Source organism: Sciurus carolinensis, chromosome 9 (genome assembly GCF_902686445.1).
Source record: "Sciurus carolinensis chromosome 9, mSciCar1.2, whole genome shotgun sequence".
NCBI classification, from domain to species: domain Eukaryota; kingdom Metazoa; phylum Chordata; class Mammalia; order Rodentia; family Sciuridae; genus Sciurus; species Sciurus carolinensis.
In genome coordinates, this window is record NC_062221.1 from 78,851,358 (window position 1) to 78,877,007 (window position 25,650).

At 33.5% G+C, this 25,650-nt stretch overlaps 1 protein-coding gene across 3 annotated transcripts in view; it reads right to left on the reverse strand.

The window, feature by feature from the left end:
- The window catches only part of Gramd1c (GRAM domain containing 1C), a 65,328-nt gene that overhangs the window by 23,745 nt on the left and 15,933 nt on the right, over window positions 1-25,650 (reverse strand). For 2 of the 3 annotated variants that reach the window (XM_047563409.1, XM_047563410.1), the window contains exons 3-6: window positions 23,592-23,672; window positions 6,530-6,648; window positions 3,291-3,423; window positions 156-318 (exon numbers count right to left, since the gene is read on the reverse strand). In XM_047563409.1, coding sequence (XP_047419365.1) covers window positions 156-318; window positions 3,291-3,423; window positions 6,530-6,648; window positions 23,592-23,672 — 496 coding nt within the window. Of the gene's footprint in view, window positions 1-155; window positions 319-3,290; window positions 3,424-6,529; window positions 6,649-9,991; window positions 10,325-23,591; window positions 23,673-25,650 lie in introns of those variants that run through there. The other variant, XM_047563411.1, reaches the window with a different exon arrangement.

Below are 25,650 nucleotides of genomic sequence, written 5' to 3' on the forward strand. Positions count from 1 at the left end.
AGGCTTTCTTCTGTTTTCTATAAATTTCCATTTCTTTTAAGATTCTTTCCAAGACAAGACTTCATCTAACAAAACGAAATTCTCAATCTGCACACACCTAATATAAACATTAAAAGACATACTTGCATTAAAATTTTTTTTCAGAAATTCTTTACCTTCATCAACAGAATCTGAAGTGCTGCTTTTGTCCAGGGAAAGATATTCATTTTTATTCAAATCCAGTGATTTTGATGACATTCTACTTAACCTGTTTTCTGAAGTTAGTAAAGGACTCTTTCTGATCTGTTTCTCACTTTCGGGTTCCTCTTTCCCTAATGCCTAAAAGGCAAATAATACAGTTAGTGAAAAACAAACCTTAAGCCTAGATTTTACAGTGAGAACTTTTATATTAAAGATTTTTTTCAAATACTGCACTTTGGAAAACATTTGTAGTGTTTTGTTTGTTAGGGTTAAATCAATCACATTTGCAATGCTGCTAAATGTGGGTCCACGAAATGTTAGTAAATAATACATGCCTTCCTGAAGTCATCTTCTTACACAGTAATGAACAACAAATTTTATATGAAAAGAACTCACAGAAAGTTAATGTCATGTGAATTACTTAAGCAGAAGGAAAAAGGGTCAAAGGGCAAAAATAATAGAATAATCAGTTTTTTGGAGTGGATAAAGGGGAGTAACCAAACCCACTTAGTTTCCCCAACCAATGTCTGCCCCATCATCTCAAGGAAGATAATTCACCTACCTCTCAAAACCAGTAACTAAAGCAGAAAGGGGAAAGAAAATAGAGAGATAAAAGTCACATAAGAGTACAGTGAGGAAGACAAGATTCAAAGGGAAATTAATTTCATAGCAAACTCAAAAGCACACAATTGGCTTTGCTGTTAAGAGCCTAAGCATTAAAATAAATTCAACACACAATGCTATCTATACTTTCCGGGATGGTTTGATACAGACATGTCATTTCTACAGTAAACTGAATGTTAGGCATTAAAGTATGAATATTATTACTATGTTAATATTCAGATAGGCTAGTATTACATTCAGGCTTAGTAGGACACTGTAAAAAAATGTATATAAACTATACAGCAAAGTACTTCCTTGCAGTGTCTATGTGTACACAGATGAAAGAGAGCAAAAAGCTACATATACAATTCTTAGACTTCCTGCCCCAGGAGATCCTTGAGCAACACTGAACAGAGAAACAACTCCAGGGAGGATACGGGTTTCCAATGGTTACCCAGAAGCAGAACAACAACTGGGATCCAGGACACAATTTACTAAAGGATTAGACTACCCTAGTCAGAGGAAAGATTCTTAAAAGCAGAGACTACTACTAAAATCAAGAGTTGATATGTTTGGGAGTTCCACACTATAAAGCAGCATGCTTAAGGAGCACCAGGGCCTCTAACGGATGCTAAGGAGAGTAGGTTTCTCTAATTCCACATTTATGTTTCCCCTCTTGTTGCTAATTAAATTGCATGTCTTATTATAAAGAATATAGATAGGACTTGGGATACAGTTCAGTGGTAGAGTGCTGGCCTAGCATACAGAAAACCCTGGTTCAATCCCCACCATGGCAGGGGTGCGGGGGTGAGGAATATTAGATACATATAGGAAAAGTAACAGTGACTATTTCAGTGGTTGGCATTTGGACAGTTTTTATTTCTTCATTTATTTTATATTTCACAAAGTTTTACAAAGAGTATTAATTTTAATAACTTAAAAAGCATGTTTTCATCTTGGAAAAAAATTGCTTCAGACTTTTTCTTATTTCTAACTTTGCTAGAAGTGAAAACAAAGCAAACTAAGTGACACACAATATTTGTTGACATTTGAGAATCTCACCATACTGCTCTTGAATGCAAAAGGGAAAATAAAAAACAAATAAGGACCAAATTTCTATATTACTTACATTGCATAACATAAAAACAACTAAACTAAACATCAAGAAATGTCTGATTGATCTTATAGCATTGCTACTCTTCTATACTCCATTTCTTTATTGAGAGAAAATGTGACCTTCTTTAGGAAAAAAACTAGAGGCAAGAACCAACAGGTTAACTATTCAAGAGGCAGTATAGAAGAAATTATAGAGAGGCTGCAGGAAGGACTCAAGTAGAGATTAGCAGTTCTGAAAACCCAGTCATCAAATTCAGACTTTTGTAAAACGATAAGGGGAATACAAGAAATCCCCTATCTTGTTACCTCACCCAAGTTCAGTAGTTTCATCATCTCAATGAGAACATGCAAAGAGATTAACATCCAAAGTCAAATTCTTTGTACCAGTGGTGAGTCCTTAAGTGTCTCTCAGTGCATACATTTTGCAAGAAATCCACAGCACAAAACCAGGCTGAGGTAGCTGCATGATAGATGATGGTTACCTAAGGCAAGTTCATAACTTAGGGCCTTTCACATAAATAAATTTCTTTCATTGTTTTCCCAACATTTCCATAGAGGAAATACTGGCAGCTCCCTGGGGAAGGGTAGAAAAAAAAAACATTGCTGGCCATAGGTGGGTTCACTTTCAATTAAAACAGCTTATGGTTTGGCGTTACTTAACATGTGCTAAGAACTAAGTATTTTCATATATATTAATTCATTTAATTCTTATTTTTAAAAACCCTCTGAGGTATTATTTTCACTTTATAGTTGGGAAAAGAAAGGCAACACTTAAGTAATTAAATAGATTATTAGTCATCTCAAAAAGACAAAGGAGCTTACCTAAGGCTCACATTGGCAAAGTGGACAAACTGAGTATCAAAATAATAATAATAAATGACTCCAAGTTATTGAAACTCATTGAAATTGAAAACCCAATAAACTTATAATGATCCTTAAAAAAAATGAAGGAAGAAACTGACCTACTAACTGTAATGCCAGTAGTTAACTGGACCTGCCTCTTCAGTAGGTGGCTTAAAAAGCGTTTATTGTTATTCTTCCATTTCTCCCTTCAAAACATTCTCTCCATCACACTCACTACTCACCTTGGGAAAAATTCTGCAACCTACAAATTTCTATAACTTGTGATATTTTTAAATGACATTTATCCTCCCCATTGATGATGCTCAGAGAACTGGCTGGTAGCTTTGTACCTTACCCAGCACTAAACAAAACCACACTTTTCCCTCATATAACCTCTGCTACTTATATATTTAAAACTCTTCTCATAAAATAGCAGCCTGAGATCCTAAGTTTTAAACATTTTGTAGATTGAATTTTTTACTTGAACTTATATTGTGACTAACACATGGCAGCATCAGATATATTTTAAAGGAACAGCATATACTAACTCCTTTCGATGAATTTCCATCCAATGACTCTGTTTCTGAAACTCGATGAATTGATTCACGGGTAAAACTGATAGACTTGGATAATTTTTCATCTCTTTCCCCAGAATCATCCACACCACTTCTGCCGGGACTGCTGTAAGAAATATTATTATAAAAATATAAAGTCACCTCCACACAAATAAGTGACTTAGTTTCCTGGGATCTTTTTTATTACAAATCATTTTGATGGCAAATGGACTATTATAATGGAGCAAACAAGCCTCTACTTACAACAAGGCTATCTTCTTAAATTACAAGCAAATTAACTTTATTCCTGTAAACAAATCATATAAGCTCATAGGAAGTTTTATAAATTATAGAAACCATTAAAAAATGGCTAAACTACAAGCAGCCAACAACAGCAGCTCATCAAACGAGCTGGGTACAACCATGAAACTTTGAAAGGTTCAGGGAGGATGTGTGAATTGGACATCAATCAGCACAGAAGGCAGTTTTTATATCTCCTTCCTTCTGACTCAGACTCAGCTGAAATGGCAAATCCCTCCAGGAAATGGAAACTCCTGCTATCTGAGCCCATCAATCAGTCTTGCCCTCTCCTGGTTCTTTTCAACACTAAGAACAAGGTGTAAGAAACAGTTTTCAAATGATCATAGGGCCATGAATGTCCTAGTATCTGCTTTTCCTTTCTCAGGAAGCAAAAAGAAAGTAAAGAGATTAAATATAAAAGGAGCATATCTGATCTAATTTCCAGTGCCCAACCTTATCAGGCAACTACAATTCCCATATAATCATAACTAAGTATATTTAAAACTCTTCTGCTAAAATAAAGTAGCATCCTGATTCTCATGCAATATTATCCTAAGGAAGGAATAAAAAGCCAAAGGGCATTTCAACCCTGTTTTACTCTGTCCAAATAATACTTAGGTCTGTTACCAAATCATTCTTGGCCAGGCAGAATGGCAGGGCTCTGAGGGAGCCAAACAAGAAAAATGGGTCATTGGGACTAGCCCACCAGTTGAGTGTCTACACTTAAGAATTTTGAGGATGGAGGTAAGGAATGGAGAAATAAAGAGAGAAGAAAGGAGGAAAGAATGAAGAGGGAATATGGAAGCCCTGAGGAAATCTTTCAGATACTAGAAGAATGGAAAAGGAATGAATAGGGAATGAGAGTTCTGCCATGTATTTTCTTAGGAAAAAAAGAGTCACTAGAAGAAAGTAGCAGCTTTACTGGTCACCTTGAAAAGTTGATCCTTAAAGTCTGAAGCCCCCTGTCTTCTTCAAAGACTAGAAACTTTTCAAGATGCAGGGATTTTGAAGGTCATCTAGTTCGATGGCCTCACTTCATGGATGAGTAAACTGAGGACCAGAAAGTTTAAAAGATTTGCATGAGGTTGCTCAGCTACTTGATGGCCCAGATTAGAATCCAGATCTTGTTTACCACCATCCAAGTCTCTTTGCATTAGATCAGTTGCTTTTCTACACAGTTTTAGTACCTGAGAGAAACTTGTAAACTTTACAAGGAAAGCAGTACAATGGAAAATTTTTACTTTACAGAAAACTAATAAAATATGCATGTGCTACCATGTAAAAAAGACTATAAAATATTGATACTAACTGAAGCAATATAAATAGGATCAGCATAACTAGAAGACTATCTAGATGACTAAAAATTTTAAACCCACTTAGAGATTTTCAAAATATTTCCATTTTAAGATTTGCTGTAGATTTTTAAACATCTTTATTAACATATAATTCATATAACAAATAATTTATCCTTCATTTAAAGAGTAAAATTCAGTTGTTTACAGAGTTGTGCAAACATCACCACAATCTAATTTTAGAACATTTTCATCACCCCCAAAATAAAACCTGTACCCATAAGCTGTCATTCTCATTGTTTCTTCCTCTTAGCACCTGGCAACTACAAATATACATTTTCTAGGAATTAATGGATTTGAACTCCATTTATACACTCCATTTATAAACTCCATTTATATACATGGTATTATACAATACCATGTTACAGGCTTCTGCCACTTAACATAATGTTTGTTACATAATGTTAAGAATAAAGTATTTTAAATATTACCCTTATTTGTTTTTAATTACTACAGCCTCAACTTTGCCATTGGATGAAATTACTTTTACTTGAATGTTTAATAAAAATGTTCACTCATAGCCAGGCATGGTGGTACACATCTACAATCCCAGCTCCTCAGGAGACTGAGGCAGGAGGATCACAAGTTCAAAGGCTATTCTGGGAAACCTGGTGAGACCCTGTCTCAAAATGTAGCTCAGTAGTGGAATGCCCCTAGGTTCAATCCCCAGTACTGCAAAAGACAAAACACAAGAATAACAAAAATGTCCACTCTTCTAAATCAATTCTCATTTGTCAACAATAATCTTTCTCTACTCATAATTTCTTTACCACATTACCTATTCTTCCTTCATGGCTCTTATCTTGTATCATCATTATTTGCATTCCCATAGTATTATAAACTTTTTTCATTAATGTACTCAGTATTTACTGAGTGCCTACCACATGCCATACACTAATGCTAGGAAATCCTTGAGTAAGTCATAGAATCATTGTGTTCCTCAAGACACGTACCATTCAATTTACTTTATTTTTATCTGTAAACTCAGAGATTTCACCAGTAATTCTCCAGATCCTTAATAAAAAGACAAATTAAAACTAAGCTTTGAGGGGCTGGGGTTGTAGCTCAGTGGTAGAGCACTTCTTAGCATGTGTGAGGCACTGGGTTCAATCCTTAGCACCACATAAAAATAAATAAATAAAACAAAGGTATTGTGTCTATTGTGTCTATATATATATATATATATATATATAGACAGAGAGAGAGAATTTCATATATTAAAAAAAAAACTAAGCTGTGAAAAGGGAAAATAAAAGGGGAAATCATAAACTAAAATCAATTTCCATGCATGTATGAGTTTGTCAGAATGAACCCAACTACTATGTATAACTATAAAGCTCTAAAAACAAAAACTAACTAAGCTTAAACAAATTCTAGGCAACAGTTCATAGTTTACATGTCTTCATATATCTCATGTTTAGCAAACTATTCTTTGTGTCTACCTTCTACCCCATTCTACCACAAAGATCAAGGCAAACCGTACCCAAAGATAAATTAATAGAAATTCAGAATTAGAAGAATCTAAAATAAGTCCACCTTAAAGGGTACTAAACCTTGACATTTCAAAACATTTTGCTGTACCTTGGATGAACATTATCTTCAATCGACAGTGACAAGTTTTCCATCTCTTCAGCATTTAAACCTAGCTCAGTGCCATAGTTCTGCTGGAGAAGTTGCCAGAATTCTTGTCTGGTCAAACTCTAAATGACAGAAACACAATGAGTATGGGATAATATAAAAGGTAATATAACACATTGATCTAAAACATGAATATTGAAGTCAAAATGACCTGTGGTACAGCTACCAGAGGCGTGGACTTGGTAGTTTTCTGATTTTTCTATACCTTCATTTTCTTTATCTACAAAAATGACTTAGAGCCTATCAGACACAGTTGATATGAGATTTATATAAAATTATGATTTAATATTTTGCTTATATTTTTCAAGACAGGGTCTCACTACATTCTCAAGGCTGGTCTCAAATTCTTGGGTTCAAGTGATTCTCCTGCCTCAGCCTCCCAAGTAGCTGGTTCAATAAGCATACACCATCACACCTGGAAAATGATGATTTTTAAGTATGTAATAAAATAACTACTGTAAGTGGGAAGTAGAAAATATTTAAAATTTTGTTTTTATAAAATAATTTATTCATAAATATTCTGAATCCAACCACCTACCATGACCACTGTTATCACCATTCAGAGTCCTAAATGTCAACTTGGATCCATTCTTTTAATCTATAATGTATCTGAATATTTTAGCTCCTTTAGAACCTGATATACCAATAAATTTTAAATTATATTTTCCTAAAATTCAAAATGCAAGAGGCTATGGACTTCAGGGTTTCCTTTACTTTTAATAAAGTCTAGCTTGTTCTTTTTTTTTTTTTTTAATTTTAAAGCTGTTTATTTGGGAAGCACACAAAACTAAAATGTCTATTTTAGTCCATCAACTCAAATAGGGAATTACAAGCTAATAGACACACATGTCTATGAATATCCTTGCCATGATTCTAAGACCTAGAACACCTAGAATAGAGGACATTACATTTTGATTTGAAAAAAAATATTTAAATTAAATTTTTTACATATACAATGAGTAGATAAATAATATCACATCCAGAACAAAAATATTAAAGATTAATGAAAACAGTTGATACCAAACAAAACTTTTTTTTTTTTACTTGAGTCAAATTCTACACACTGCAAAAAGACAGAAGTCCAGACTTTAGTTCTGAAGATGATTTTTAAGTGCTTTTAACATCTATCAAGGCTGCAAAGTCTGTTAATAAATAAATAAAATTAATCTAGCTTGTTCTTTGTCTATTACCAGTATTAAAAATCACCAAATATACTGGCAGTGGCACATGCCTGTAGTCCCAGTGACTTGGTAGGCTGAGGCAGGAAGATAGTGAGTTTGAAGACAGCCTCAAAAAAAGTGAGGCGCTAAGTAACTCTGTGAGACCTTATCTCTAAAAAAACACAAAATATGACTGAGGATGTGGCTCAGAGGCCAACTGCCCCAGAGTTCAATCCTTGGTCACCAAAAAAAAAAAAAAAAAAAATCACCGAATACAACACACTTGTGCAAAACAATGATATTATGATAACCAACAGGAAACATCATAGTTAATTACATGATTAAGCAAGGTAGAGGGAGTCAGCTTCCAATTGTCAATAAGATTCCTCATCTCTTTTTTTCATTCAACAGGTATTTATTGAGTACCTATCAAATATATACCACTCTACTAGATGCTAAGGAATGTAAAACTTATGTAGAAGTTAAGCTCTTGACCCTCAAACAATTTCTATTATAATTGAAGAGCTACAGGACACTTTAAATAAAATTAAATATGATAAGATATGATTATGTGCTAAAGTGCTAGTAGAATTGAGATAACATAAAAGTCTAAAGGGAAGAATATTATAGATTAGGGTGATCGGCTATGGTTTCACACTGGTTTTCAGCTGAACTGAAGGAAAAATATGAATGGGAGCAGGGGAGAAATGAGATAAGTTGGGAAAGGAAAAACAACATAAAATACAGAGTAAATGCGTGAGTATAAGTAATATTTGTTTTGAGGTCAGTAATAATTTGTTAGCCCAATTGGAGTAAAAATTTAAAGTTGGGAAACAGTAAAGATAAATATAAATTTAACAGGGCTAAACTGTATATAGATGCCTTAAATTCTTCCACAATATTCCCTAGAACAAATACACTTCCTTTTTTCTCTCTCCTTTCTTTGCTCTCTAGCAGCTATGGTATCTTTGTTTTATACTTATATTGGATGATCTTCATAACATTTTGAGGAATCTCAAAAAGATTAAAAAGAAAATTTCTGCACTTCTTTTCCCACATTTTTTAAATTGGTATATTATAGTTGTACACAAAGGGATTTGTTGTTACATATTTGCACATTCACACAATACACAATAAAACAATATAATTTGGCTAATATCACTCAAATTTCTGTACTTTTGACTGCTAATTCCCTGTCTGCCATGCCCAGATCACTAGGATACCACAAGAACACTTGCTGAAAATTCAGGTATTATTATCAGTATTTCAAAATGTTGAAAATATCTGAATAATTACCTACAATAAAGCTATTCAAACTAAGTAAAATGGCAACACTCTTTGCTTTGAGCTATTGTATTAACCTAGAGTGGATATTTTAAACTGATAAAGTCTTGTTAGAAATAATGTATGTCTAATAAATGATAATGTTCTAATATTTACTATTCAATATAAGCACTTTTTGGTGGACAGTCTTTTCAGACATAGTATCCAGAGAAGAAAAATAAAAGTGATCATTGGTGGTAAAGAAGGTCAAGGAACAACTGTCTTTGATCCTAAAGAAACCCTGCATACACTTCCAACTTCTACTCCAAGTTTTACAACTGCTTTCCATAATGACAACTTACTACTAATTAACTCATTCTTCCAAAGACTATCTTTGAAATATTTTAGCGTCATATAAGGATAGTTAGCTTTATAAAGAGAAGCAAACAGTATTTCAATATACTTGTGTAAGATTAACCTTTCATAAAAACATTTCAAAAACAATTTCCAAAGAAAGACTAAAATAAACAAATCAACGAATACTTAAGACAGCTTCCTGACAGTGAAAAAAATGAAACTTATAAGTAAAACACTAACAACAAAAATGTAATTTTATTTGACTACATAAATACATGTTTTAAATTTTTTAACAAATACTACTAGGAAGTTAATCACAGGGTAATTTCAATATGCTTTTTAACCTATTAATTAAACACACACACACACACACAAAACAGGTTAGTGGGAAACAAAACTCACTGAATTCACCATGTAGGAGATTTGGTATTTGTTAAAAAATCACTCTTCTACAAAGCTGTCCAGTTGTCATAAAAGTTCAGTTATTTACAGCCATGCTGAACATTCAAACATTAAAACATATCCAGCCTGATATTTATAATTCTTTCAATAATCAGCAGTAGAACATATCTGCTTGAGTAACCTTAAAAACAACCTAATTTTAAACAAAATGTAGACCACCTACCTGCAGACAAAGTAGAGTCTCCCGTTTCAGCCTACAGAGTAGTTTAACAAAACAAAGATAAACTAAGAAGTAATCAGATAAGGCTCAAAAGTCAGCAGATCAATTTCTGGCCCAGAAAGCTTTGTATTCCAAGTGTGCTTCAAACTCTATCCGAAGCAGAGCGCCAAATATTTAATGACAATTACACAAAATCACTGCTTCAGTCTCCTAATTTTGTTATGAGATGTTTTTCCATGTAAAAGACAAGTGCTAGTGTAGTTTAAAGCATATTATTTGTCGCTTCCTGGTTTGTAGTTCCAACAATCTTTCCAAGGCTGCAGGTCAGAATGCACAACTGAAGTTATACCTCACTCTACAGGTTCCTAAGCCACTCCTACTAGAAGAGGAGAGGTAAACAGGGTTTTGTTAAAGGGACAGCTCCTAATTTCTTTCTTTCTACACAAGGTGTAGAAACATGATGCAAATGAAAATATCTAGCTTATGCTCAATTAATGTAAAAAACCTATTGCAATATTTTCAAATATTACTTGAAAAGTTAACTGTTAAGGATTAAATTTTTTTCACCATGATAGCACTTTTAATTCAGTTCCAGAAATGTCATCATTACTTTTTCATAAACCACTTCTTCAATACTGATAGAGCATTCCCATCAGACTCCTCAATGACTACTATGGTTGTATCTCTTGAGTATTATAAATGGAATGTCAGGAAATAGCAGGAAGAGCCAGCTATTCAGGTAGAGAAATTCCAGTCAGTACTTACATATCTTTCATCACTGAAAAGTTATGGTAATATCTTGATTACTAAATAGTTCTTTCCTTTGAAAATACTTCTGACTTTAATTCATTCAGAATAATTTCCTGGGGGGCTGGGGAGATAGCTCAATCAGTAGAGTGCTTGCCTTGTAGGCACAAGGCCCTGGGTTCGATCCCCAGCACCCAAAAAAAAAAAAAAAGAATAATTTCCTGGACTATAATAAACACTACAGTTTTATCTGCCAATTCCAGTTTATTCCAAAAATGAAGAGCTTTCTTCTAAATTTCAGTTTTTAAAATTACATGTCCTAATTTCTACCAATCATTGCATTTAATTTAGTAGAGTACATAGAAAGTCAAATGCTACTTGATGAACTACAAGACAACCTTTCTGGGGTTGCTAAAATCTAATCATTTTTACAAGGGCAGGATGAGAGGGCAAAATGATGTGAAGAAGACCACTCACTCAAATGAAGAAAGCACACTATGTGGGGGCTAGCTTCCATGTGTAAAAACAAGAGCTTTTAGTCTACAAAGCAAGTTCTCATTGGCTAAAACTCTAGATGAATATATTTACTCCCCAGCTCTGAGAATAAAACATACTGTAATATTTATCTACTTCTGCTAACTATAAAAATTCCTCATAGCAAAGCAAACCACTGGTATATAGAGCAGAGTTGAATTCAGCAGGTTTAAGAGGGCAAACACAACCTAAAATTGAGCCCCAAGAAAGAACAACATACAAAGAATAAGTAGAGAATGAGTGGCCAAAAGAAAACTGAGGGAAATATTGGAGAGGGAAGAGGAAAGTCCAGAAAGAATGATATCATGGAATTCAAGGGTAGGTGTTTCAAAATGGAGGGAGTATACAAAGGTATCCATGCTGCTGAAAGGTCAAGTTCAACAAAATGAGCACACGTGGCAAATGCAAGTCTCCAGAGGAATGGAGCAGACTGGCAGGCCTAGGCACCATGACTAGAGTACATGTGAGGGAGGAAGGGAAAGAGTCAGTCCATGGGAAAGGAGGAAGGCCAGTTCTTAAAAGGTCTTGCATGCCATGCTTAAGAATATGGACTTTACATTGTGAAAATACAAAAAAAATCACCTAGTGGTTTCCTCTGAAAAAGTAATTGTGCTTTCAAAAGTCATTAGTTGGCAACCACCTCAAAGGCAAATCAGAATGTTAAAAAAGAGATAATTAGGAGACTACTGTGATGCTTCAAGCTAGAAATGATGAGGAGCTTAGTGATTAACTAGACATGTTGGCAAAGAAGAGGTAAAAAACAAGGATATTCCTGGGTTTCTGGATCAAGTGACTGGGCTAAAGTTGCTTTGGTTCACCAAGAAGAGTAGGTGGAGTGCTGCCAACCAAAAGGTCAAGATGTGGGAACAATATAGAAATACAAATACTTCTGTCCTGCCAGGCTATTATGTAGCAAATGTGACTAAAATAGTTAGCAACTTCACATTTCTTTTTCAAGGTAGGTTTGAATGTTGCATTTATAAGATTTATAGCACTACTAGAAAACTTCTAAAATACTAAGTAACTCCAAAAAGAATGATCACTATAGAGTGGATTAAGAAAGAGCAAGGGGATTTGATCAAGTTGAGCTGTCCACAGGAGAGGGCTACTTGACACTTTTCTAAAAGGTCTCAGAATGTGACATAAAGTTCTGTAAACTAACCACTATTTGGAGAACAGCCTTATCACTGCTAGTGTCCTAGACTTGGACTCACAGAAGCTGAGCTAAATAGGTCACACTCACAAACTACATATAGTGACTCAGTTGGAAATATACTAATGTATAGAAGGATTATATTCCTTGCTAGGGATAAGAAATCTCATTCTACCATGTAGGGCACCTTAGAAGTCAGATTAGTAATCATAAAGTTGCATGGTGTAAGCATGGAATCTGAGTTTTAAAGAACAACTCACTGTGACCTTGGTGGAGCCTAATGATTCATCTCTGTCCTATCTCTGTACTTTTTCTCTACTGATTAGAGCTTGCCTCTGTTATTCTACTTTTCTGTCCTAAGTCTTAAGTTCTTGGCTGAAGTCTGACCAAGCCTCCTTTACACTGACATATTCTTTCTTTATACATTTACCAATACATTCATTCAATTGTTACAAACCTTTTCCCATCCCCCAACACCCCAAAAGAGAAGCTGGAATGACATGTATCAGAATTTGGAGAGGATGGGTCTATATGTATTTTAAAAAGCTCCCCAATCTAACAATACATGCCATGTCCCCTGTCCTTTAAGAATAAGTTGAAAGCCATGTTTTCTCTTTATGCCTTAGAATTTTAAATGAGTGCAGATTTTTGCTCTATCAGGTCCTGGATTTAAATACTCTCAGAAGATACTCTTAGTTTCTGAGGAAACCTAGCTTCCTCATAGCCCGATGTACTGGCAAGAGACTACTATACTCTGAGAGAAAAATTATGGCACAAAAGTAAATTTTGACTCTGTATGCATACTATTTTCAGGAATTCTGAATTCAATAACACAATAATATATTTAGAAACATGAAAAGATTAAGAGCTTTAACCAAAAAAGGAAGATTTTGAACTTTAACCCTTGCTACAACTAATGACCATATATATCTATACCATATTATGTTAAATTCAAGTGTAGAGAGAATAGAATTTATTTTATACTTTACATTGTTTCAAGATAATTTTTTCAACCTATGTATACAGAAATTAAGTTAAATACACATTGAATTTTGGGCAAACTAAATTATTCTGAAACCAAATTTCTGAATTTTCTCTCCATTCTTTGCTTTTTCATTTAACAAAGAGAATTTTAAGTCTTCTTAATTAAAAGTACTGATTATCTGGACCCCAAATCATTAAAATTTCATAAATTGAGTCATTCAAACAGTATTTACTGGACATCTGCTACACATAATACATAACTTATTATCCAAACTGGTCATGTTTTTGAGAGTCAAGGGACACAGTATTTACTCTGACAGAGGCTTACACCCAGACAGTCCCAGATAGTTACTGACTGTACTGGGCAAACAAACTGAAACGTATGCCAAATCTGAGCTTTGTCACTGGACGTACAGCAGTGAACAAGACAGAGACAGTCCTTATTCTCAAGGTGTTTATAGTCAAAAAAGGAGAAAAAAAAATAGAACAAAGATCAAGTAAAATGAATGGAACTGGAGATGGTAATGTTAACTGAAAAAGTCAGACAAATCTGCATGTCTTCCCTCATATGTGGAATCTGGGGGATGAGAGGATGACAATGAAAGTAATAGGGAGACCAAGAGAAGAGGAAGGGGGTGGAGGGTGGGAAGGAAAGGGAAGGTAATGGGGGTTGGATATAATCAAAGTATGTTATTTGCATGCATGAATGCAGTACAATGAAATCCATTATTCTGTATAATTAAAATGAACTAATAAAAAATAGAATAAAGAATCATAATTATAATGTTATAAAAGAGAAGTGCAAAATATAAAGAAAGATGAATAATAGGATGACATCAGATTTATTAAGGAGTTTCAATAGAGCAAAAGATGAGAATAAATGGGTTACAAGTTCTAGAAAGAAAAAAAGTGTTTGAAGACCTGATGCAAAAGAAAAAAAATGAAAAATATGAAAAAAAGAAGATTATAATAAGACGTGGCTGCAATTGTGAACTGCGTCAGATTATGTAATCTCTATATAAAATTTTAGATTTTAATTCCAGGTGCAATAGGTATTAAAAAGGAAGCTGAAATAGGTCTTAGCATTTTTTTTTTTAAAGATAACTTTGGCTGAAGTATTGTTCAGGGTTTAATCAACTGTTTCTGTAAAGGACCATACAGTAACTATTTTAGGCTTTGTGAGCCATACAGTTTCTGTTGCAAATACTCAACACCATTGTCATAGTGAAAGCATAAAAATATGAGCATGACTGTGTTTCAATAAAACTTTATTTAAAAACTTTATTTACTCTCATATAAATGCCAAGTATCATGAGTTGTTATTTTAATTTTTTTTAACCACTTAAAAATGTACAACCCATTCCTTGTGGGCAGACCATGCAAAAACTGGAGACAGGACTCTCTGGCTCTGGTTTAAGAAATTAGTTGAAACTAAGCAAAAAAGAGCTGAGGGATGGTGGTGGGAAAGAGCCTACAACTTATCTTGAACCATTGTTGAAACATCAACCATGTTCAAGTCTTTGGATAATTCGGTTGTTTTTAATGGTGAACATGCAACTCTATTCCAAGTGGGCACTATATTCTCATTTTCATAAGGAGAATGGTAGTTGTTTCTGCTCTGTAATATGATAAAAAACAATACTGAAGTATCTATTATATATTAAATACTAAATATAACTGCCCAACAGGAAATTTTAAGCACTATAGAATTCATCCAGAAAAAAGATCTAGAAAAACAAAGAGAAAAATACCTGTTTATGTATTTTCCTAGTGAATTTGAAGAACAATGCTAAATAGCATTTAGAAAACACTGCCCTCACTCCAATCTGGGTGCTTGCAGGGCTAGCTCGAAGAGATGCATCTGGCTGGGAATTTGGAAGGGTGGGGGCCCTGGAGGTGCACTGCTTTAAAATCTCCAGACAAACTGACATTCAGGGAAGAAGTTAGAGCTCACCAAAGCCTAAACCCTTCCTCCAGGAATTCCACCTAATGGATTCTCTCCCACTCCAGCAATCCAGAGGGTGGAGCATCATGCTCCAGATGACCCTACCTAAAACTGCTGAGAAGAGAAGCTAAGAATCTTTTGAACTCCAATAGAAATAATTCTTTAACTTCTAATTGAGATTTTTTTTCTCCTTTTTCCTTTCTTCTCTCTGTTTAAAAGTGACCTTAATGGTACATGGACATTTATAAATACTCACATTTTTTTCTCATTTCTAGCATTTTTGAAGCAAGTTACTTTTCATGGATCAGATTTTTTGTTGTTTGTTTGTTCTGTGAACTAGGATGTTTGATTAATATATTTTAGTTTTGTTTGGTTTTCATTTTTCATTTTTTGAAAATTTTACTTCATATATATTTTTCCCTTACCTATCTCTTTCCCTTTATTCTCTTTCTCTTTTTTCTTCCACTAACAGTCAATCTCTAACATTCTCTTCCACTCTTCCTTTAATTGTTTACTACTTCTTCTCTTCTCCTCCTTAATAATCATCACATCCTATATCACTTCTGTTTTCTCTCACTGTCCACCATTTGAAATTGTAAACTCTTTGCAAACTTGCTGTTTTTATTGTAGGCAAAAACTGATCATATCATTTTGGCATATTGTGATAATTAACATTGTAGACATCACAGTAGAAACTATTTGGTTTAATACTATATATTGTTTGCATTGGTGGTTATTACTTGTCTCCCCCCTAAAAAGTGAGGTAACAGTGAGGTATTGGAAACCTTCAGGGACACTGTAAGTCCACAGGGTAGAAACTCTGCTGTCTCAGATTCATACTGTTAGATGGATAGACACACAAAAACAAAAAAGCAAGGGAAAAATTGCCCCAAACAAACCAAGATACTCCAATAACAGAATCCATTGGCACCACAGTGGAAGAAATGTCAGAAAAGAGTTTAAAATGTACATAGTTAAACTGATCTGTGAAGTAAAGGACTGTGTAAGGAGTGAAATCAAAGAGGAAACACAAGAAGAGAAAGATCACTTCAATCAAGAGAGATTCTGAAGAAAAAAAAAAACAGAAATCCTCAAAATGATGTAATCAATAAACCAAATTAAAAATTCAACTGAAAGCATCACCAACAAACTAGATGTAAGGCAATGAAGACAAAATATAAAATCCTAAAAACAAAGTCAACCATGGAGAAAAGATGTTAAGAGACTATGAACAGAACTTCCAAATATATGGGATAACCTGAAAAGACAAAATTTAAGATTTATTGGGATAGATAAAGGCTCGGAGATATATACAAAAGGAAGGCACAATCTTCTCAATGAAATAATATCAGAAAATTTCCTATACCTAAAGAATGAAATGAAACATCAAATATAGGAGGCTTACAGAACCCCAAATATACAAAACTACAACAGATCCACCCATACCAAGGAAGTTATAAGGAAAAATGCCTAACATACAGAATAAACAGAATTTTAAAGGCTGCCAGAGAAAAACATCAGGTAACATTTAGAAGGAAACAAATCTGGATCGCAGCTGATCTCTCAACCCAAACCCACAAAGTTAGGTGGTCTTGGAATAATGTATACCAAGCTGTGAAAAAAAATGGACACCAGCAAGAATATCATACCCAGCAAAATTAAGTTTTATAATCAGCAATTAAATAAAAAAATCTTCCATGATAAACAAAAGTTAAAAGAATTCACAACTAGAAAGCCTGCTCTACAGAACATGCTCAATAAGGTATTTCATGAAGAAGAAAAAAATAAAAGTGAAAACCAGCAAAGGGAGGAACTACACTAAAATATCAGTGAATCAATGGAGAAACATTAAAATTAAAAACCAAAAGTAAATCAAAATTATAGGGAATACAAATTATATCTCAATAATGACACTAAATGTAAATGGCTTAAACTCATTACAAAAGACATAGACTGGCAGACTGGATTAAAAAACAAGACTCAACAATATGCTGTCTCCAAGAGACTCACCTTATAGGCAAAGATATCTACAGACTGAAGGTAAAAGGATGGGAGAAAAACATATCATTCATATGGATCGCATCAATAAGCAGGGGTTTCTATACTTATATCAGATAAAGTGTACTTCAAGCCAAAATTAAACAGAAGGAACAAAGAATAACATTTCATACTGCTTAAGGGAATTATACATCAACAAGACATAACAATCATAAATACTTATGTCCCAAACAATGGAGCATCTATGTATATCAAATAAATCCTTCTCAATTTCAAGAATCAAATAGACCACAATAAATAATCATGGGTGAGTGACTAACACACTTCCGTTACCACTAGATAGATCCTCCAAATTAAAAACTAAATAAAGAAGTGATAGAATTAAAAAATACAATTAATAATTTTGACTTAACAGACATATATAGAATATTTCATCCATTGATGACTGAATACACTTTCTTCTCAGCAGCACATGGATCCTTCTCTAAAATAGACCATATCTTAGGCCACAAAACAACTCTTAGCAAATACGCACACACACACACACGCAAAAACCCAATACCTTGCATCATATCAGATCATAATGGAATGAAATTAGAAATCAATGATAAAATGAAAAATAGAAGCTACTCTAACACCTATAGACTAAATAATACTCTAGTGAATGATGAATGGACAGCAAAAGAAATCAGGGATGAAACAAAAAATACTTAGAGGTAAATGAGAATAGCAATATAACACATCAAAATCTCTGGGATACTATGAAGGCAGTACTAAGAGGAAAGTTCATTGCACTGAGCTCATATTTTAAAAGAATAAGAAAGTCAACAAATAAATACCTAACATTACAAATACCTAACATTACCTAGAAAAAAGAACAAATCAACAGCAAAAGCAGTAAAAGACAGGAAATAATCAAAATCAGAGATGAAATCAATGAAATTGAAACAAAAGAAACAATTCAAAAAAATCAAAAAAACAAAAAGTTGGTTCTTTAAAAAAAAATCAATAAAATTGATAAACCTTAGCCAAGCTAAGTAAGATAAAAAGAAAACTCGTATTACTAAAATTCATGATGAAAAAGGAAATATCACAACAGATACTACTGAAATACAGATGATAATCAGAACCTACTTTGAAAATTTATATTCTAATAAAGAGAAAATCTTGAAGACATAAACAAAATTCTAGAGACATATGACCTACCCAAATTGAATCAGGAGGACACAGAAAATTTAAACAATTTAAAGCAAAGAAATTTCAATTTCATTGCAAGCAATTTCAAGCAATGAAATTGAAGATACCATCAAAAGCCTGCCAAGAAAGTAAAGCCTAAGATCAGAGAGTCTCAACTGAGTTCTACCAGACTTTCAAAGAACAAACACCAATCATCCTGAAATTACTCTATGAAACAGAAAATGAGGGAATACTGCCAAACTAATTCTATGAAGCTGGTCTCACCCTGATACCAAAAGCAGACAAACACATCAAAGAAAGAAAATTTCAGACCAATATTCCTAATGAATGTTTATGCAAAAATTCTTAATAAAATACTGGCAAATTGCATGCAAAAACATTTAAAAGATAGTGCACCATGATCAAGTAGGGTTTATCCCAGAGATGCAAGGTTGGTTCAACATAAGGAAATCAAGGAACATAATTCATCACATCAATAGAACACTAGAAAAACTAGGGATAGTAGGAACATACCCCAATATTGGAAAAGCTATATATGCTAAATCCAAGCCAACATCATTCTAAATAGAGAAAAATTGAAAGCATACCCTCTAAAAATTGGAACAAGGCAGGGATGTTCCTTAGCAAGAAAAGTGAAGCAAGAGGCATCACAGTACTAGACTTTAAATTATAATATAGTAACAAAAACAGCATGGTGTTGGCATCAAAACAGACATAAAGATCAATGGTACAGAAAAGAAGACATAGAGACAAACCCACATAAATATAGTTATCTCATACTAGACAAAGGTACCAATAGCATACATTGGAGAAAGACAGACTCTTCAATAAATGGTGCTGGAAAAACTGGAAATTCATATGTAGCAAAATGAAATTAAACCCCTATCTCTCACCTTGCACAAAACTCAAAGTGGATCAAGGACCTAGGCATTACATGAGAGACCCTGTGCCTACTAGAAGAAAAAGGAGGCCCAACTCTCCACCTTGTTGGCTTAGGAACTGACTTCCTCAGAGAGACTCCTAAAGTACAAGAAATAAAATCAAGAATCAATAAATGGGATGGTATCAAATAAAAAAAAATTCCTCACAGCAAGGGAAACAATCAAGAACATGAGAAAGCCTACAGAATGGGAAAAATCTTTGTCACCTGCACCTCAGATAAAGCATTAACATCCAGGATATAGAAAGAACTCAAAAAACTTTAAGACTGAAAAAACAACCCAATCATAAATGGGCTAAGGAACTGAACAGATACTTCACAGAAAAAGACATATAATTGGTCAACAAATACATAAAAAATATGTTCAATGTCATTATCACTAACAATTAGAGACATGAGATTTCTCATTTCTCTGAGATTTCCTCTCACTCCAGTCAGAATGCAATTATAAAGAATACAAATAACAATAAGTGTTGGTGAGGATGTGGGGGAAAAGATACACTCACACATTGCTGGTGGGACTGCAAATTGGTGCAACCACTCTGGAAAGCAACATGGAGATTCCTCAGAAAACTTGGAATGGAACCACCATTTGCCCCAGTTATCCTACTCCTTGGCATAAAAAGGACTTAAAATCAGCATACTATAGTGATGTGGCCACATCAATGTTCACAGCAGCTCAATTCACAATAGCTAAGCTATGGAGTCAAACTAGGTGCCCTTTAATAGATAATGGATAAGGAAAATGTGGTACATATATACAATGGAATATTACTCAGTCATATAGAAAAATGAAATTATGGAATTTGCTGGTCAATAGATGGAAATGGAGCCTATTATGCTAAGTGAAATAAGCCAATCTCCCAAAAATAAAGGATGAATATTCTCTCTGATTTATGCAGATGCTGACTCACAATAGGCAATATGGGAGAGTGGAGTTCACAGCATTGGACAGGGGCAAGTGGGGAAAGGCAGGGGATGGGAATGGGAAAAACAGGAGAATCAATCAGACATAACTTTCCGATGTTCATATATGGATATACAACCAGTGTAACTCCATATCATGTATAAGTATTATAAGTTATATTCCATGTATGTATGATATGTAAAATACATTCAACTGTCATGTATAACTAAAAAAGAATTTAAAAAATGGTGATTTAAAACAAATAGTCCATCCTCTAGCCCCACAAATCCAGATAATTCAACATGCTATATAGATAAGAGCCAAGCTCAAAGGTTGTCAACTATGCTGAAGTGCTATAAATTACTTCATGAATGAGCATATGCATGTCTAAATTCCAGTTTCTGTTATGCTAAGTTAAATACTAGAAATAAACCATCCTTTCTTAAGTCTTATGAATGAAAAAGATGGGTCTTCAAAAAATATTCTTTTTCAAAGGTACTCGTAAGGCTCCAGCTTTTTCTGACCTCTTTTGTGGGTTTACTAGACAAATAAATAAGAAACAAGCACGAACAATCATGTTTTTAAAAAAATTTTGTAGTATTTAATCAAATAATCTTTCTTCTAAATTAATTTGCTTTGTTTTTACAGCCTTCTCAGGCAAAAAGTAAACAGAGGTAACATATTTATTTTTATTCTCAGATTCTCTAACTACAAGTAAACATATATATTCTGAACTTACTCTCTAAAAATATTCCAAGTATATATATATATATATATATATATATATATATATATATATATACATAAAACACGAATAAAATGAATTATTCAAATTATTATTTATGAGGTTTTTATAGGATTCTATAGCTATGCTCCTGTATAATCTATGGATTTTTTCCTTTACTTTTTTTTTTTTGAGAGTATTACACAAGATCAAGAAATCTAATCAATGTGACTGTTTCACTTCAAAAAACTAGAAGGTAGGCCAGGCACAGTGGTACAGGCCCAGTGACTTGGGAGGCCGAGGCAGGAGGATCGCAATTCAAAGCCAGCTTCAGCAACTTAGTGAGGTCCTAGGGTACTCAGTAAGATTCTGTCTCAAAATTAAAAAAAAAAAAAAAAATGGCTGGGGATGTAGCTCAGTGGTTAAGTACCCCTGGGTTCAATCCCCAGTACCAAAACAACAAAAAACTACAAGGCAAATGGGGCTTCCAAAATTCTAGACAATATCATCACTATCAAGTGCCTGGCACCAAATACAGCATAAATAGGAGTTGCCATTCTTGTTATAGATATTTGCATATTTTTAAAAATAGCATTGTCCTTCGAAGATTACTAGGAATATACACACACACACACAAAAAGTAGTTTTCTGTTTGTTTTTCCAGTTCTTTTTCTGGATGAATTCTATAGGGCTTAAAATTTCCTGTTAGGACAGTTTTATACAGTATTTAATATAAAATAGATGCTTAAATGCCATTGTCTTATTACAGAGCAAAAACAACTGCCATTTTCCTTATTAAAAAGAGAGTATACCCTATTCTCACCTGGTCTCCAAAAAAAAATAAAATAAAAAAATAAAAATAAAAAGAGAGTATAGTTTCCACTTGAAATAAAGCTGCATGTTTTGCACCTTAAGGTGTTGTTCAAGCATGGGGCTCATGGTAGGTAGGATACTCATGAGTCCTTCCTCCCTGCTTTTGCCTTCCTCTGACTTTCAGGCCTCTTTTTCTGAATGGGTGCTGCTTGGAAGAACCTGTCTTCAGAGGCTGAGTTTCAAAAGCCATTCAACCTTAAGAACCCTGGAGGTCAAAATGTGTTCACTTCAGAGGGGCTTAGCTGAGGAATGGGGAGGACAGAAGGTAAAGTTCTCACTTGTGTGCTTATGTTCCTGCTGAACTCAAGCCTCACACATGGGATGCAAGTGCCCCTTAATCCAGGAGCCTGTCTTATCTGCTATTGTGTTTTGTTTTCATTTCATTCAACAATGTATTTTCTACTTTGCCTATTTCTTTTTTCATCCAATGGTTATTTAGGAATGTTCTATTTAATCTCCACTTTCTAGTGAATTTCCCAAAATTGATTTTGAATTTCATTCCATTTGGTTAGAGAACCTATTTTGTATTATTTTAATCCCTTTAAATGTATAGAGGTTTGCTATTACCTAGTATGTGGTCTATTCTGGAGAATGTTCATGCACCTTTATGAAAGATACGTGTTCTGTTGTTGTGTAGAGTGTTCCATAGATGTCTTTTGGTTCTAGTTAGTTTATGGTGTTGTTCAAGTCTTTTATTTCCTTGTTGACCTTCTGTCTAGTTCTATCACTGAAAGTGGTATTGAATTTTCAATAGTAAAACTGAATTTTCCAACTACTACTGCTCAATTGTCTATTTCTTAAGTCAGTTCTGTCAGGTTTTACTTTATATATTTTAGGGCTGTGTGAAAAAATATACATATGTTTAAAGTGACCCTTTTATCATTATAAGATATTGTCTTTTGCCTCTATAACTTTTGGTCTTAGTCTATTTTGTCTGATATTACTGTAGTCATCTCTGATCTCTTCTGGTTACTGTTTGCATGGAATATCGTTTTCTTCCCTTTATTTTCAATGTATTTTTGTCTTTGAATCTAATCTGTCTCTTACATACAGCATATAGCTGGATCATGTGTTTTTTTATTCTGCCAATCTCTGACTTTCAAGTGTTAATTCACTTACGTTTAGTGATCTGTGTAATGTCTACTTTTTTTTTTTTCCTTTTTTGTGGTGCTGGGGATTGAACTCAGGACCCTGTGCATGGGAAGCAAAGCACTCTACCAACTGAACTATATCCCCAGCCCTAATGTCTACATTTTGCTAATTGTTTTCTATGTCATATCTTTTATGTTCACTTATACTTCAATTACTGCCTTTTTATGTGTTAAAAACATATTTTCTAGTATAACATTTTAATTCCACTATATTTCTTTTACTATATTTTAAAATTCTTTTCTTTCTAGGGGAGGTGGTTGCCCCAGGGATTACAATTAACATCTTAATTTGTAATTATGGATCTTGTTTTGCTTGAAGTTTTTTGGAATTTGAAGTGTAGTCAAAGTTAGGTTCAGAAAAATAAAAAGGAGCTCTTCATAAATTTTCTTTGTGTACACAGTAGGAGGTTCTTATTATAACAAACACCTGCTTCTGGTATGAACACTTACCTTATCTAATAAAACATTCTGCCACAACCTAAATATACTGAGGTAACTTCTGTCCCTGGCACCAAAAGATGTAAAGAAAAACTGCAAAGGAAAAATAATAGAACAATTTTAGTAACATGGAAAATAAAGAAAAAGCATCTGCCAAGAAAGTTTGCTGGGGATTACTATAGTCAAATCAAACTAATAGGTTACCACTGCCTACTTTATAAACTCTTTTTATTTGATTTTTTATTACAATAGGAGAAAAACAGGTATCTATTATACAAACGCAGAATCTTTACAAATAGTATCTCACAACAAATAGTATCTTACAACAAACACAATTTTGGGAAAGGGGCTTGAAATACCATAGACAACTACTTACGTTCATCATAGTTTAACTATTAGAAAATCAACCTAAATAAAATTATTTTTAAAAATTACAAATTGTATTTTATTTTGAACTTTCAAAGATATATAAATTGAACTGGCTGACATTTGAGCCAAACATACAAAAAGAATAAGAACAAAAAATACAAGTGGATTAAAGAGATGGATTTATTTTAAGGATCTTAATTTTAAATTATATTATTTTTATAGTCTTTTCAAAGATCCAGAAAAACTAAATCTCTGCTAATTATAGATATAAAACATTCGTGTTAACTCTGAACTTTTCTTTGTTATAGAAGAAAAGTAGTATGTTTCAATTTATAATTCTGTTTTCAGTTCATACGTTTCTCTGCATTTAATTGATTTTAAATACAAAGCCATATTGTAAAATAGGCTTTTATAATGGGTTAAGGAACTGAACAGGCACTTCACAGAAGAAATACAATCAATCAACAAACATATGAAAAAATGTTCATCATCTACTGCAATTAGAGAAATGCAAATCAAAACTGCTCTAAAATTTCATCTCATTCCAGTCAGAATGGCAATTATCAAGAATACAAACATTAATAAATGTTGGCGAGAACATGGGGAAAAAGGGACACACATACATTATTGGTGGAAGTGCAGATTAGTGAAACCACTTTGGAAAGCAGTATGGAGATTCTTCAGAAAACTTGGAATGGAACCACCATTTAACCCAGCTATCCCACTCCTCAGTTTATACCCAAAGGACTTAAAATCAGGATATTACAGTGACGTGGTAACATCAATGTTTATAGCTGCTCAATTCACAATAGCTAAACTATGGAACCAACCTAAATGCCCTTCAACAAATGAGTGGATAAAGAAAATGTGGTACATATACACAATGGAATATTACTCAGCCTTAAAGAAGAATGAAATTATAGTATTTGCAGGTAAATGAATGGAACTAGAGAATATCATGCTAAAGTGAAATAAGCCAATCCCAAAAAACCAAAGGCCAAATGTTTTCTCTGATAAGCAGATGCTGATCCATAGTGGGGGTATGAAGGAACTTTGAATTATAGAGAGAATGAAGGAACTTTGGATTGTATAGAAGGGAATGAGGGAAGGGGTGAAGTGGGTGATGATGGGAAGGACTTTAGATTGTGAAACAGACATTATTACCCTATTTTTAAAAAATTATGATATAAAAAAAGTCTTTTATAGGAAAATGTAACAAGAGGCAGCCTTAATATAGTATCTCAGTGTGACATCTCTTCCAATCTCCTAGTTAATGACCTTGCATGACTAAGGGATTATCTTCAGGAAGGAGAAACTTGGTTCTATGCTGACATTATTAAATAACATGTCAAAAAATAATATGTGGGGTATTAACATTTTTCATAGTAAGATTTTTAAAGTGCTATTTTTCTGATTCATTAAATTGAAATCTTGGTGTATATTCTTTATACAGCAAAACTTTTTATAAATAGGATATATCCAGGAATTCTTCCCAATAGTATTATAAATATAATATATAGCGTAAGGGTCACTACTTACTACTGTCCACTATTCCCTTTTCTTAAGCCTAATTATTTTACCTAATTAAAATAACCTCAAAATTTTGTGTTCAAATAAACAGATTAGAAAAATCCTGTTATCTCATTTTTACCAGTATGCTTTGTTTGCTAAATTTCACTTTTAAAACTAAATACTTTGTCAT